At 38.9% G+C, this 16,866-nt stretch overlaps 1 protein-coding gene, 1 long non-coding RNA gene and 1 other non-coding gene across 9 annotated transcripts in view; all 3 read left to right on the top strand.

Annotated features, from left to right (window-relative positions):
- The window catches only part of LOC116426205 (uncharacterized), a 35,314-nt gene that overhangs the window by 6,643 nt on the left and 11,805 nt on the right, over nt 1-16,866 (top strand). For 2 of the 7 annotated variants that reach the window (XM_076364521.1, XM_076364522.1), the window contains exons 3-5: nt 1,490-1,584; nt 4,360-4,506; nt 7,305-7,394. In XM_076364521.1, the coding sequence (XP_076220636.1) occupies nt 1,502-1,584; nt 4,360-4,506; nt 7,305-7,394 (320 nt within the window). In that variant the 5' untranslated portion in view covers nt 1,490-1,501. The other 5 variants (XM_076364520.1, XM_076364525.1, XM_076364524.1 and 2 more) reach the window with 5 other exon arrangements.
- On the top strand, nt 2,496-2,567 carry TRNAC-GCA (transfer RNA cysteine (anticodon GCA)). The gene has a single exon. It is a non-coding gene; the product is annotated as a tRNA-Cys (tRNA).
- Nucleotides 4,513-5,084, top strand: LOC143174217 (uncharacterized). Its single transcript, XR_012997994.1, has 3 exons — nt 4,513-4,683; nt 4,889-4,956; nt 5,054-5,084. It is a non-coding gene; the product is annotated as an uncharacterized LOC143174217 (long non-coding RNA).

Here is a 16,866-nt window from a genome sequence, read left to right as displayed (position 1 = left end):
TAATTAAGATCTAGAAACATTTATTTTAAACATTAAGATCTAGAAAATTTCTATGAAAAATGGTAACAACTAGTATCTCTAAAACTCTGTAATTAAACATGTAAATCAAACAAAAAGATGATAGGCAATCGATTGAGATCTAGGAATACCAGCTGAAAGTACAATGAAGTTTCCATTGCATTTGAAGTGTGATAGCATCTTGAATAACTATCAAATAAATGAGCATCTGTTTCCCATCAATTTCTGTAAAACCACTGACAGACCGTTTACTGAACATCTGTGCTCCACTTGTAACAATTAAGCATTGGAACAGAGCACTCGTGCAATTCCAGGTGTTGCTTCTAACCGTTTAATGATCAATGCGTACAGCCATTGCTACCAGTGAGGTAAGAGGTGAACCTTAAGCGTTGAACGTAGGCGTTATCTGCTCCTCCGCAATAGCACGTTACCCAGCCTATATATACATATATATATATCTGTACTTATCGCGAGCGATTCGCTTCTTATCTCACTACCTGAAATTCCGTGATACATCTTTGTGTACAATGGAGCAGTATTGGCTAGAAACGCGTTCGCGAACGGTTCACGCCGATCCGTATAGCGGCAGGGTGCAGGATAATGGTTCAGTGTGGGACCATTCAGTGAGAGGGACTTCGTTGCACCAGAATTCGTCGTGATTCATCAGAGTGTATCATCATAGCTAAAATGATCCGGCAATTGCTTGACGCTCTAGGAGGGAACACGGTACGGTCTGCTTTGTGCGGCAAAAAGAACGGACCCTGTCCTTGCCACGATATTTCTAGCCAATTCGTCTATTCCCGTGATTCCGGCATAGGTGCAGCGCATCCGCCTCCGTCCGTTGCATCGTATCGCGTTTCCCAGTGACGTCTTTCGCTTCTATAATTGTACTGTCCAGCGAATGTTCATTATTTTGTTGTAGTTTGCAAGGTTCAGCTGAGTAGATGGGACTTTTCTGGATTTTTGTGTTGCTTGGGGGTTCAAAGACTGTTCTGTTTTGTTTGTCAACGAATTGGAGGGAATTTAACTTTTGAATGTTTTCTTGAATGTTTCTTGGAAAGTATAAATGTACTGATTAAGGTTTTGATTGAAGTACTTGACAAGTTGTTAATATTAGAGAATTAATGATTGAGAAGTTATTAATACTAGAACTATCAAATAGTTAAACTGAAGTTTTCTTTGAAATTATAAGGGTATAGTAAGATTGTAATTCAATTATTGTAGTTTGGGTATTATTGAATCAACTCTGTAATGATTTCTTGAAGTATCTACGTTTTCAGTAATTGTAAAAGAAGGCATCCTTTTGATCCATCTAGTTCTAGTGTTGAAAATGGAAAATTGTATTGTGGAATTTAAACGTTTGTCATGTTAACTCTGTAACTTGTGCTAGTGTCTTTCATGGAATATGTTGTGGGATTATGAGTTATTGATTTCTTTTATTAGTTTGTTAATGAGAGTATTTTTGTTGCAGGCTCGGAGCGGAATGTCCGTGGGTTCGGGCAAGCGTACACCCTCTAAACGGGCAACTGACGCCACGTCAAATATCACGAAGTCGACGAAAACTCGGTGAGTACTCTGACCCTATTTTTAACACGTTTCGTAGAAAATTATTCTTTCTGACCAGCTGTCCCGATAGAGAACCGGATCGGCACGATAACGCGTTTAATATTCCCTCGAGCTCCCACAGAGATCGTTACGAAATTTCATCAATTGAAATCTACGTCTTATCAGCTGTTTGTTTATTCAGGTATCATATCTTACAGTTAACAAATCAGTAATTCATTAAATACAATGTAATTTATTTGGGTAATTTTTGTATACTTTTGTGATCCAAATTTGACATGTTATATTGTCAGGAAGATATAAATAGTTTAGGCTTTTTATATCAAAACTATATTCTTAATTATAATTCAACTATCTTTTTGATTATATAATTATAATTGTAGCTAGAAAAAAATGTATATACATAATCATTTATGGGGAATTATTTTGAAATTCTACTGGTGTTTTACCTACGAATGATAATGTAGGATGCTTCATTATCATATGATAAATACATTTTAATTCGGCGACATTGCGATAGATGCCGCCATTTCAACTGCTTGCCAACTTCGTAACTACATTATCGTTGAAACGTTTGAATTTAGGATTTACGTCTAGAACACCGGGTAATTATGATTTTAATTGGTTTTATTACAAGATTTGTCTTGCCTGTCACACGTCAAAAACTGATTGTTCAGTTACCTGTCCAAAAATGTCAGTATATACTTGTCAGAAACAGTGATGTTGCTTTCTCTGCAAAAAACAGCCAATCACTTTCTCTATTGTCTCTACAATAATGTTTACAGTATGCATAATGTTTACAGTTTACAATATACATTTACTAATCTTACACATTTTTTGATAATAAAAATAATACAATTTTCTCAATTGAAGTCAGTTGAAGAACATGTAAATTAGAAGACGATTGCAACATCGGGGATATAGCTCAGTGGTAGAGCATTCGACTGCAGATCGAGAGGTCCCCGGTTCAAACCCGGGTGTCCCCTAATACTTTTTTTCTCATAACAATCATCATTCATTCCCTCCCAAATCAACTAACCACTATTAATTCCAAATACCAAATCAAAATTATAATTAACCATAATAACTCTTACATAACCATATTCAAAACAAACAACAATCTCATTTTCTACCCAGTAATTAAAAAATAATTAACCCTTCGCACTCGACAATATTTTTCATTAAAAATATCTATTATCTTCCGTTAAAATACTAATAACACTTAGCAAGTAACACAAACAAAAATCTTACATGAATCAAGAAGATAATTTATTTCTAATCTCCATGCGCTGATACCTAATACAAAATTAAATATTAAATTTTAATCATCGTTTAGGTGTATTTAATCGACTAGTGAGAGTCGCCTCTCGAGTGCAAAGGGTTAAAAGATTCCCATTGAAAATACCGAGGATGCTATATTATTTACAATACGAAAACGATCTGATTTACAGGGTCATTCATAATAAACAGATGGAATAACAGAGGCCGTTGACCAACGGTCAGCTGTCACGTTGACCTCGCCGATTTGTCGCGCTCCATATGTGTCGCTTTGAGACCGTTCAACTGGTGTCCCATGTTTTCGAACGAGCTCGGCGCAATCGAAAAGCATCGCGAGCGATCGTTACCGGTTTTATCAGTCGCCGGAGGCTGCCATAATTCCTGTCGTGTCCGATAACGCTCGGTGCGTCATCGAACGCCCCTAAGTGGATGCAACCGTCGCTGCGCGCACGCCACGATCGGCAGGTCAGGTCGCCTACGCGGCGCGCGACGTTGGTGTCCAGCGGTTTGCATATTCATAGGAGGGACGCTGTTCGATCGCGTCGCAATTTTTCACGCGGTGGCTTAACGACGTTGCATTTGTTTCTTGCGGCTCATGAAAATTCAAAGGATCCTCTTGCTATGTGACACTCGTACCGACACGCCGTGCTATGGCTATTGTCTTCTGTAACGCGAAAAAAAAAGGATGACCGACGGTCCTGCGGCGGCTGGTAAATAGTCATTGAAAATGGTAATTGTTTTCTTATTTAAAGCGTTGAACGTACGTGTCATAGTAACAGGAGTGTTTGAATCTATTGTTAGAGCTGGTGTATGAGATACAGATTCTCGTTAGTCCTTGTTACTGGAATTTAAGTAACAGGAATTTTCTTGTTTTCATAAATTAACTGTGAGTTTTTCAATATAGTTGCTGTAGTTCTTCGACTGTTATTATGTTTCAGGTGTTCTTGATGGATTAGTGTAATAATAGTTTCTGTTATTCACTTATACTATTATGTCGTACTATTATGATTACTCAAAGATGACTAGTATATTGTGTCTACTATACACACTGTAATTATTCAACTGTATATACTACATTTCTTCTACTGTACTACTTCAAACACTTTAACTATAATTACTGAACTATTCCTATTATACCTATTGGAATTACTTAACAATATCTACTACATTTCTTCTGCTATACCTATTACAGTTACTCAACTATGTCTACTAAATTTCTTCTACTACATTACTTCAACTACTTCAACCATAGTTACTCTACTATTCCTCCTACATCAACAATACCAATTACATTCCTTTTAAACCATCAACCACATTGTTCCCACTTCACAGTTGCAGTTATACGTACAACTGACACCGTTGCACCTGCCATTCCAGGACTGCGTTATAGTAGCTCAATTACACATAGCAGAACAAAGCATTCGCGACCTTGAACAGGCCTTTTTAGAGATCTTTATCGACGCACGGACTAACGGAGATCTGTCCCGCTGTGAATTTCAGATCCAAGTCGGAATCAAGGCTGGTCTCCGGCGCCGGGAGGAAAAGGGACACGATCGCGTCGTTTTTTAGCCCGAAAAGGCCAGCGCACAGAACAGCGAGGGATTCCTGCGATGGACACCGGGTGCGGCGGGTAGAGGACCAGCTAAGGTGAGTACTGGACCAGACTTATCCGGCTGAATGACGGAAACGAATCAGCGACCGACACGTTTCAACGGCGACACGAAAATGGAAAATGCTAAAGGCTATAGTTGGCACTGGTAACGACTCAGGAATTTGTCTTGGAGCTGCGGCAATAAAATTAAAGCATACACTGTATAGATACAGGTATATGAGTAGTTTATTTTGGAAATGGTCTAAGTCCATTTCAGTTTAAATTGAGATATTTAAGAGTTTACGTTTTAATGAAATTGAAAAAAAAGTGCAGGATACCAATGTATCACACTCATTAATCACTTAATAATTGCTATTATTTTAATATTATTTTAATAGCAATTATTAAGTGATTAATATAATGTATTATATTATCTAGAAAATCTGAGGATTTTCACAATATTGGTTGAGACTTAAAGTGACTGATGATTGATCTTTAGAGGAAAGGTAACTTTTAATTTTTATACTTTTCATACTTTTATAATCTTTTATAAATGTAACTCTTCTAAAGTTTATGCATTCTTATAATCTGTGTGTTGTGTAGGATGAGGAGCTACAGAAGAAAATTTGCCAGTCCTCTAAAGATTGAAGATTCTAGCTAGAAATCACGTTGAACGATAGAAGTAATGGAAGCAAATCCATCGAGAGAAACGATTGCTTGAACAATCATTAGTTATGCAACTGAATCTGCTTCCTCGTTTGTTGCGTCTTCTCTGAAAAACTCCGGTAGTCCTCAGTCAATCATGAACTAGAGATTTTCTATTACAAATGGTAAATGTAATGTATAATTACTAACTTGTAATTAATAGTTAATCTCAGTGACAATTAAATTACTGTTATGATTACGATTACTGTTAGTAAGCAGTGAAAATGATCAACAGATAATTAATTACTCTTCAAGTCTGGATTTCAAACAGTTGAACGTTCACTGTTCCAAATTAAACGCGCATTTCAATCGAGAGCCGATTACAAGCGTTCTCATGCCGGTCACCTGTTCCATTTTCCAGGTAACTGAAATCGGCTCGACCTAGAAAAGTAGAAGTCTATTCGCACCAATCGTACCTGTGCACCGACACCACTTTCTTCTCTAGACTCCGGATCTGTCTAATTGGGTCGATGAAAAAGCCCTGATGTTCTTTTATAAGAAACAAGAACAAGAGTTTTTCAAATATATTGGCTTAATGTATTATATAATTTCCATTGCAGCAATGGAACTGTTGCATTTATTGAAAATGTTACTTTGAAGGGGAAAAGATATCTGTACTTGCTCCAAAAAAATGTTTGCATCAACTCAATAGACAGAAAGGTGATAATTAGGTCCCCAGTTTTAAAGTGCTTCAAATTTTTGGTGAAAGTAAAAGGAAAAGAATTTAATTGAATTTAATATGTATTAAATGTTTTCCAGATTTAAAAGGCTAGAGCTTCGAATGACATTTGAAATAATATTACTTCATTTTCACTCTATGTGAAATCGTTAGGAGAATGAGAAGAAAGTGTTTATTTCTTTTAGCTGGGAAACGAAAGAGGAATTAGAACTGCATTTAATTCCAGTTTCTCTGAACTCACCCATAAAAATGGAAATTTACATGAACATTCGATCTCTGCTGTTAACCATGTATAAAGGTGAATTCTGATGACGAGAGAGCACAGTTTGAACCAGTTTCTATTTTCTCTGTTTTTTCTTCTTACCTTAATGGACTTCCGTGATCCAGTCTCGAATGAAAGAAATAAGTAGTAGCTTCAGGGAACTTAGGAGTTCTGTAGATACTTTAACTTCTTTAAGAATGGAATGAAGAAATTCCATTTTTAAGAGAATTCTTTAACCTTCTATATGAATACAATTGATTATGTAACAAAATTAATAATTGTGTAACAAAGAAAGAATCTTGATGTACATTGTTAATATTAGCTGTACAGGAGGACGTTCCTCGAAAAATCACCTTTAAGAGCAACCAAGAACCAGCGACCATCAGATTAAACGATTTCAATTGGTCAGCTGGGAGAAAACTCGGTGACTTCATCCACCGATTCGTTCCTCGTTGATCCAACTAATGTCGTGAGCTACTGCGAACCTGCTATCTCTAGCCTGACTGATTTAACGCTTTGTTAACTACCTGATAAAGTCTGCGAGATCAACAAGACAGTTTCACTTAAGTTTAATCCTCGTTGCCCAGTGGACCAAGAATACTTAATTCCTGAAATTAATATTCAAGTTGTTAGGCAATACCAATAATGGATAACTAGGCTGTTCATTTTCTAGGAGCTTAAAGAATATTATCCTTTCAACCAGCAAACCTATCAAGATCAAAGCCACTATTCTTGGCAATTATTCTTCAAGTTCTTAAGCCAATGCCAATTACCACTAACTCGTCTATTCATTTCTAGAGAATAAAGGAATACTGTCCTGTTAACCATCAAACCTCTCAAGATTAAAGACAGTATTCTTGGCATTCATCATTGCCAATTATTCTTGGAGATCTCAAGCAGAACAAATCACAGCTATCTCATTTTCCAGAGGATCAAGAAATGTAATTCCTTCAACCATCAAACTTGCCTAGATTAGAAACACTATACCTAGCAATTATCCTTGAAACTCTTAACCAATACCAATTACTGCTAACTCGTTTATTCATCTTCTAGAGGCTCAAGAATTGTCCCTTCAGCTACCAAACCTCTCAAGATCAAAGACACTACCATTTATCCTCAAGTAATATCTACTTCACCACTATTTCTATCACAAAGAAGTACACCTTAAAACGTTCTCCAATATTGCCAGCTAATTTCTGATGTTCTAGGCACAGTAGAGGATCCTTAACCCTGTCTTCCCTTGTTGAGAGCCCTGTTCTCCGGCTGGAGCTGAAGATCAGTGCTTTGAGTCTTCAGATGTAAGTTCTCCTAACCGCCTCCTCGCTTCCACCTGGGACGCAAGGTCTCCCAAGACCGTCTCCGTTTGCCTCAGCATCTAGTAGCCCGGCTTAACAACGTCTGCTCTTCTTGTCACTTAATTAGAGGTCGAGTACGTCGGTTCTTACCGGCCGGACTCTTGGCAGACCGACGACCTACTCTGACAATAAGACCGGCACTTGGGGCCAGCGTCAAACGACCTACATACCCAGTGAATCAAAAGTCAATGAGCGACTCAGCTCGCGTTTATTGCTGACCCGTTGCGGTAGGGTTACATTGACACTAGAACTACCGGACGGATGGGAATGGGCAATCTTAACACTCAGTAGTTTTATTGCTAACTTTACCCAGTCGCCAGGTATGCTTTATGCTCCATTGTAAACGACAACAATGGAAAGACGACTCTCATGATCGGCTCAGGTACAGAGAACACGAGAATTCTCCGTCCGCAATGCGTTAAGATTTTATTTCTCAATTATTAAAATGATACTTTTATGTGAAATTTCGAAATGTCTGTATTTGTGCGATGATAAGCGTTATGAGTCTTAAGAAACGTACTCTTCCAGTCTTGACAAATTACTACTTGTTATTATTTTGGTTTCAGTGTTAACTACCGAGCAATTAGTATAACTGATTCATAATTTGTTATGAAAACTAGAACAGTTCTTGAGATTTAAAATGTCTTCTACGAATAGGGTAAGAGATGGTTCGATTCTTTTGCAAAAACTGTTACATCACTAATATCTAACAACAATTATATATAATAAAAATAAACGTCTATATTTATCAAATTAAATGTATGTAAGAAAAATAGTTAAACAGTCACCTAGGCAAAATTCAGTATACTACTGAATACAATTAAAAATATGTATACTTGACAATCTAAATGGTATTGTGCCATCTCACCTACATTTCACTAGGAGTTATACAGAACATATTTCGCAATTTCTCACAAAGGTATCCGAACAATTTCAATAATTGTGAAGCAAATCTTCTGGGACGAGTCCCTTCGATCCGTCCGGTAGTTCCAGTGTAAACCGCATGCGGTCGGGTCCGAGGTGCAATTAAATTTAACGGTTCATCTACGCTTGGATTGCTGCGGAGCTAACCAACGAATCTCCGCCGAATGCGAGTGGAAACTTTGTTGGTACGCTGGAAAAAGCATCGCCGTTCGACCTGTTAACCGGCCGATACTAGCGTGAACACTCGAGGCGAATGAAATTAACATATCCGCAGCCGGCGAGGCTCTTAGCTGTACGACGCAAATTCATTCAACAGTTTGCTTTCTAACTGCCTTGTGGCTCGTAACTGTGGCGACCGCGCTGATAATGATTTATGAAGGATATAATGAGTTCTAGCCGTTGCAGGACGCATACGAATCGTTGTAAACGTTGAATAAGGTATCGCAAGAGTATATTGACACTTGGCTGTAGAGTTTGAAATTATTGCTGGCTGCGAATGTGTTAACACAGTTAACATTTAATAGATGACGTAGATATCATGGTTCATGGAAGTGGAAATAGAATGAAACTGGATTCAGTGTTGTTGCTGTTACTGTTAATTAAGCATTGTAGAATTAGTATTGCTACGGTTCATTATAAATACTAATTAGGGCATATTATTGACAGTATAGTTAATATGGACATTTATTGCCTAATAGATACTATGATTCATTAAATAGAAGATAGAGTGAAGCTGTATTTAATTATTATACTGCTCTACTGTTTATTGAATCTCAATTTCATTCTTTGAAGGTGATTCTGATTCTGAAGGAAGTTGCAGAACGAGTCCTTTATAAGCTTCCATTTGACACTGATTTTCAGTGGTGCTGCTTTGGAAAGAGTCACAAAACGTATCTGACTTTTTGCCGCCACGAGCGAAGGCACGTTGAGAAGTCAGTCGAGCGTAGACATTGCGTCGGTAGGCCTGAAACGGGTCCACTGAAAGGCCTTTGAATAAGGGCAAAGTCAATTGAGAGTTGGTGGCGAGGAGCAGAGAAAATGGGGATTAAAAGAACGAGGCGGGATGACGTCAGCCGTTAGAGCCACGACGACCGCCTCATTAACACTGCTTTATTAATTTATCTAGCCTCTCCGTCAACCGAATGGTCGGCTAGGAGCTTGATAACACATTGCGGACCAGTCTTATTGTTAACCCCTTGTCCTACAACGAGTGAAACTCGTGGTGAAGATTTTCAACATGATTCAACAAATATATTACTCAGTTCATTCGAATTCAAAGTAAATATGATTCCTCTGTAATCAACTATTATACTTAACATTAGAACTATCGTACCAGTCAAAATGACTGGTTTCGATTGTTTTGTTTAGCAATTATTGAGCTCTTCAAAGAATTGAATATTCGAAATGATTTTGAAAATAAATAGTTTCACTAGAGTACTATAATGAATGTCTGAAGAAACTGAAAATAATTTATTGTTACAATTTTTATAGGAATTGCATATTAATCATATGCTCGGTAGTTCTAGTGTTAACAGGAAATATAGGCATAACATATGCTTAGAATTTGTCTCTTTTTCCAATGAATTATTAATGACAAAGTAGCTGTATCAGAGTTGAGAAAGAAATCATAGGCAAGATAATTTTATCCAGTAGTCAGGAACATATATGTGTGACGTTGTTGATTACCTTTGTTATGATGATATTTATGTATATTTGATATATGTGCCTTATTGTAGCTTCGGTTGTATCACACATAATGACACTCATGTAAAATGCTTCGTCTGGTTTATTCAGTGTGTTTTGAATGTTGAAAATAGGAGAATTTTCTTAATCTGTCCGCAATGTGTTGAGGCACCGTTTTCTTACCATTCTTGTTCCGTCTTTCTTTGTTTGTACAAACGGTTGCTCGATCATTGTTTGCTCGGTGACGTTGCTCGAGGTAAACACCGATTATTGTTTGCTTCAAGAACCTCAGAAACAACTGGCAGAGAATCTTACATTGAAAATGGGGAACATTAGCAAAGATGTGGTACTTAATAGTAGAGCGAGGTTTCTTAGAGTTTGTTGGCTAAATTTAAGGGTTGTCGAGATATTCTAATATTAATAATCAACTATCAATTTTCTAATATTAATAATTTATCAACTAACAAATCTCTAATATTAATGATTCATCAAGTACCGATTTTCCAATATCAATAATTCAAGTAATAATTCTCCAATATTAATAATTCATGAAGTACCGATTTTCTAATATCAATGATTCAAGTACCAATTTTCTAATACTAATAATCTATCAAGTAACAAATTCCTAATGTTACTAATTCACCAACTACCGATCCTCCAGTAGTAATAATCGTTGAAGTATTATTCTCGCAGTTGATCTCACGTCCATTTTCTCTTAAGTATATCACACAACTGACATCTTCGAATTGTCTAAATTCTCAGTGTCGACACAGCGATTCGATTCACGGAAATTCTTTATCTGCGGTCTGTCGATCGGTGACGGACCGTGCAAGCTACACCTGGCGATAACGATATCTTCGTCACGTCCTTCGAGCAACGATAGCCGTGCAACACGAATATCCAAGGCTCCATCGGAGGATTCTCTGCGCTAAGACCGGTCGGTTCGAATATTCGAGGGGAAAGTATATTCTGGTGTCAGCCTTGATCCCATTCACAGCTCCTTCGCGTACTATTTTAATAACTTCTGCCGTCGACTCTTCCTCTAAAATTTCTGTGAGAAGATTCAGCTTTTCATGCTCAGGTTGATGAGGGTCAATTGGTTGACGCCGTTGATCCCAAAGCACTAGGATTGAGGGGGTGTCCCGTGGAGGTCCAAGACAGCTAGCACAAGTAGAGCTGGAAATAGAATTTTCATGTATGTTTCTTGTTTGAATATTTTTAATGTTTTTAATGTTTTGAGTATATTTAATCAGTGGCTTTAGCACTTTGAGCATTGTTTCATCAGAGGGCTGATAAGTTTCTGCACAACTTGGCCCAGTTGAACTTATGAGATCAGAGACTAAAAAAGTCTCTTTATCGACTTATCAATATTAAGAAGAACCGTTCGTATTGATGCGACTGACGAGGCTTCTCCGAAGAAGCTATAAGCCTGCGTTCATTGAGATTTCAATCAACTTATATTCAGCCCAGGTATTACTGAATCATTGTACTATGAAGTATCGTTAACTACTCAACCATAAATTCAACTGTTCGACTATAAACCATCATCAACCACTCAACCATAGATTATCATTAATTTCTCAACTATAAACTATCATCAGCCACTCAACCCTAGATTATCATTAATTTCTCAACTATGAACTATCATCAACCACTCAACCATAGATTATCATTAATTTCTCAACTATAAACCATCATCAACCACTCAACCATTAATTTTCATCAACCACTCAACCCAAATAAACGAAATATCGACTCCGCCTCGTCACAGGCCTGCACAGAGTCAAAAGAACAAAATCAGAGGCTCGCGTTATTTCCAAGCGCGATTCAATTACGCGGCGTCGACGATTAGTGGAGCAGCGAAGTGTCCGGCCAGGTGTTGACGCAAGAATTACTCGCGTGACGGGGAACGCTGAAACAAATCTTAGAGCCGCGTTCGCGCGCCATGACGCTGGCTGTTGCATAGATGGTCGCGCGGAATATTAATCGAGCCATGAATAACACTGCTCCGCCGTAAATACTTGGCTGCATCGATCAGTCTACGTGTCTACGCGCGACGGGTCATCCGCCATTGATATTTACCCGGCGTGCAGGCATCGCGCGCCGAGGAAATACTAACGTAATCGCTAGACAATTAGGGGATCCCCGTAGCAGCGGAGTGATTTGATGGGACACCGAGTCTTCGAATGCCCGTCACGAGCCCGCGAACCAAGAATACACCATGCTCGCGACAAGCCCGTCTCTGGCATAAGAGGACACTTTCAGCAGTCGGACTCGAATCCCCTAGTTTAACTGCCCATAAAGGCAACCCGCCCCGAATCCTAATAACTCACATCTGCGAACCCTAGGCAGAGTTTAGCTAGCGACTAATGTTCACTGTGTCATCGTGAAGTTGAAGCCTTTACAGTTCTATGTAGAATGTGACTCGACATTAGATTTATTCGAAGCTGTATATTGCGAAAGAGAGTTTTAAATTAGTTTTCAGTATTGGTGCAGTGTTAGTGGAAACACTTGTCATTCAAAATTAATCCTTCTATGGACTCTATTAGCATTGAATATTGTAATAGAAATTTGAGAGGACTATTCTGAATTTAGTCCTAAAAGGGAAACTAAAGACAGTTAAGAAATGCGATGTAACAATTTTAATTGTCGCTAGGGATGTTATAGAAGTTGCTTGGATTTTCTGACTAGCAAATCAGATAGACCGTTAATGGTTAAAAGGAATGCCTATCGGTCGGTAATCGGTATTTGTAAAAAGAAGACCGTCGAGTCAAAACAATCGCCTTCTGTTCGGAATGGAACAAGTATTGTAACTCTCGCTCGCTTTTAGGTTCCCCCGCCGTCGAATGAATCACCGGAGAACGAAAACAAGAGAACGAGGACCATCCCCGCAGCAACTTCTGCAACACCCAGTACAATGATTCCATTATGAACGGGTTGGCTTGGGCAGTTCCGAATCTCGTTTCGCGAGCAAGCGGAGAACGTTCCTCTCCGCGTATTTAGGCTGTATGCACACGAGCGACGCGATACTGCAGTGGTGACACAAGTTTAGAGACGCAAAGTCTTCTTGTCTTTCGCGTAGACAGAAGAACGATAGAGGCTTTGAAGCTTTAAGGCTTAAGCTTAAAAGCTTACGTCTTTGAAGGTTAACTCCTGAAGACTTGAGTCATAAAGATTGAGTCTTTAAAGCTTGAGTTTTTAAGGCTTCAGTTCTTGAAGCTTGAGTCTTTAAAGCTTGAGTTTTTAAGGCTTCAGTTCTTGAAGCTTGAGTCTTTAAAGCTTGAATTTTTAAAACTTGAGTTTTTAAGGCTTGAGTTCTTGAAGCTTGAATCTTTAAAGCTTGAATATTCGAAGCTTGAGTCTTTAAAGCTTGAATTTTTAAAACTTGAGTTTTTAAGGCTTGAGTTCTTGAAGCTTGAGTTTTTAAGGCTTCAGTTCTTGAAGCTTGAATCTTTAAAGCTTGAATATTCGAAGCTTGAGTCTTTAAAGCTTGAATTTTTTAAACTTGATTTTTTAAAGCTTAAGTTCTTGAAGCTTGAATCTTTAAAGCTCGAGTCTCTAAAACTTGAGTCTACAAAGTTTAGACTTCAATAAAGCTCGAGTCTTCAAGCTTAAACTCTCTAACATTGAAGCCTTCAGCTTTTAGAGCTCAACGTTCGAAACTTCCTAGGCTACATTTTTTATAACTTAAGGCTCCAGTCTCAGAGCGTCTTTTTACAACACTACTTTGTTCCTCCGTCATTCCGAAACATTAACCGCTGCGACATTTTCCCGCGAACCGCTCGTGTGCATTTGCCCTTAGACCGTGAAACGCGCTCTTATTTTTTCCGCTGTTCCGCGCCGGCGGCCTCCGGTCCAAAGATATTCCCGATGACGCCGCCGCGGCCGAACTCATATTTCCGCCGAGCACCGTGGAAAAACCGCGACGCTGCGCCTGCACTGTTGCATACCGGTTCGCCGAGGCGGACACGTGCACGGTGTCGCGGACACGGGGGCCATTACGGCGAACGAGCCGGCTTTACGAGCTTGTTAGATTATGACGCGGCGATCAGGTGTATCGGCAGCCGTTCGCGCTTCGTCCGCGATATTTCCTGGCTCTTGGAGACGGACGGTGTCGCGTTCTGCTGCCGGGCATCTAATTCCGCTTGCCCGTTGAATCTTTGAGCAGTTACCGATAGAATTACCGAGCTACGGCCTTTTTTTTAATATTTCCTTTCATGGAGAACTGGAAATTGACAGGGTTTCCGGTTGTAATCCTCGTCTGAAGGTCCTAGTTTTAGAAACCGATCCTTATTAGCTCCTTCAAGAACGAATCTTATTGCTGCAGACTATCTCAACCTGTTTAGTATCGAATGTAAATGATTATTCAAGATAAAAGGTAGATTTTGAGAATTGAACAAGTTTGTTAGGCATAGAAAGGCATAGTCATTTATTGAGAGTATTTGATGGTGGTTGTAATCCTGATCCAGATGATCCTGGGCCTAAACGCAACTCTATCTTACTCGTCCGAGCCCCAAGCTAGAGTATCGAATGCCATCAGTGCTACGAGGCATCTCCTAAAAATCACAGTGTCCTCTTACAACGGCCTCAATCTAATGAAGCCTGTAAATACCGAGAATCTTCTTATCTTATCACGCTCTTTATTGGGTGTGTCGCGTAAAGAGCTAAGGCAGAATAGAACCAGGATTCGCCGGACTAAATCAACGGCTGTTTTCCTCCAGGTTGAAGGTCAGAATTCAGGAATACCAAGATTGTCAAAATCTCCCTGAAAACAAGGAACCTGGTAGCCATTGGAAACTATTCGCCTTAAGTCCCATCCATTCACAATATCCTCCCAAGGAGTACACTCTAATGGAAGTACAGTTCATTTTACTTTACAGTCTTCTCAAATTCCACATTTTTCACATATTTTATATTCTACATAATTCATATTAGGTCTACCGGAAGGTTCTGTCCAATAACCTCAAGTTCTCAACGATGAGTCATTCTACAGAAATGGAATCCACCAATACCATCACTCTGAGAAGACGTAATTGCCAACGATGGAAATTCTATTGATCAGTAAATATTAACCCTTAACGCTTCAATTATTATCTCAACGCCATCGTCCAGCTTCGGTTTAACACTAACTACCGAATTCTTCTCTTACAACTATTGAAAAGATAGCAAATGCTTCTCTGAAGTATAAAAGAAATTGATTTAACATGCAAAGTGAATTTTACATTAATCGAAATCCCAATAGATATACTCTGAGAGTTTCCATATACTGTATCCATATATTACTGTTCATTAGTTCTAGCATTAAAAAACAAGCTGCTTGTAAATGTCTGTCCAATAATTTATAAATATAGTGACCATGTTAATTGCAAGTGTCCCCTCATTGAAGCGTTAAAGGTTATCTATTAAAAATGTATTATCATCTTTCATTCAAAAACCAGCGTAAGTCCCCGGTTGCCTTAATATTTAGTCCTCTCCGGAGGGATGGCAGAGTGTTAACAGGAATCCATGTTGCAGGATAGTTTCGGGCCCTGAAATTCAGAAAGTATGTGGATAAGAGCAGGTAGTCCGGTGCCCTGAAGAAGTTCAGGCCACCGGGTACATACCATATGTCGACCGTATGAGAAAACTGGTCGACGGTGAGACGTCTGCAGATTCCGTGGCCTCCTTAAGCAGCTTCTGCTTCCCTTCCTTCCCCAGCCCCGGCGCTCGTCTGACCATCCTCCGTGGAGTATGTGTATGTACTCGTTCCCAGAGTGCCGGCGCAGGCTGTCTTAAGCCCCACCAACTCTTTCCCGCGGCAATTATCTCTCTTTCTCTCCGGCGGGCCGCTCGTTCTCTCCACGGCGTCCGGCGAAAAAATCGACCAACGAGACGGACGATCGAGCTCCGTCGCATCGCCGCGCCGCGCCTGCCCAATCGAATGCCCCCCGCCTTACCCGAATGTTGGGCCCCGTGCATCATCGTAGAACGGACCCCAACGAGTGATTTCTGTTGGCAGTGATGTGGTACAGACGTGAAAAATAATGTTGATGAGTAGGTAACTGGTGTAAATTAGATGTTTCAGTTACGCTGGTCCATAGAATTCAAGTCTTCTTTTGTTCTGAAAGGTTTTAGGTCATTGTAGATGTAATAGGAATAGTATTGTTGTAATAGTATTTTTTATAATGAATTTCTTAAGAACTGAGGGTGTGTTTGAATTCAGTGTAGGGTAGTAGTATGATTACCTGGTAAACCTTTTGAGAGTAACATTATGTTGACCAGTGTTGCTAGTGTGAGAATCTTGTATTTCTGGGTGGAATTTAATCCTTTGTATTCTGCAGGCTCTACCAGGGCACTGTTTATATTAATATTTATATTATGTTAGTTGGGTTATTAATATTGTGCTGTTAAGTGTCATTATATTTATATACTGAACCCCTTGTTCTTAAAAAATGCTTATTCTATATCTACATTTATTCTAAAGCAATGTAATAGTTAATAGAAAAATAGTATTTGTGTTTGGATTAAGTGACATTTGCATTTGTTAATTTCTATTTGAAATCTTCACCATGAGTCAGACATTGTACAGCAAGGGGTTAATTAGATTGAAATTTGAATTCTATACATTCTATAAATTCCTGTCACTTTTCAATGTTTATCAATTTTATAGTTCAGCATGAGCAACGCGGTGAATAGAAGAAACGACAAGATTTCTTTGGTAAACAGACAATTAGTTTTGATTAAGGCAGAAAAGAGTAATTTGCACAGCGCTGTGACTTTCAATTCTCAGTACTGATTACAGTATAATGCCGTGTTAAAAGCTGTTTGC

The sequence above is a fragment of the Nomia melanderi genome, chromosome 2 (genome assembly GCF_051020985.1).
Source record: "Nomia melanderi isolate GNS246 chromosome 2, iyNomMela1, whole genome shotgun sequence".
NCBI lineage: Eukaryota > Metazoa > Arthropoda > Insecta > Hymenoptera > Halictidae > Nomia > Nomia melanderi.
This window is presented reverse-complemented; position numbering and strand designations above follow the sequence as displayed.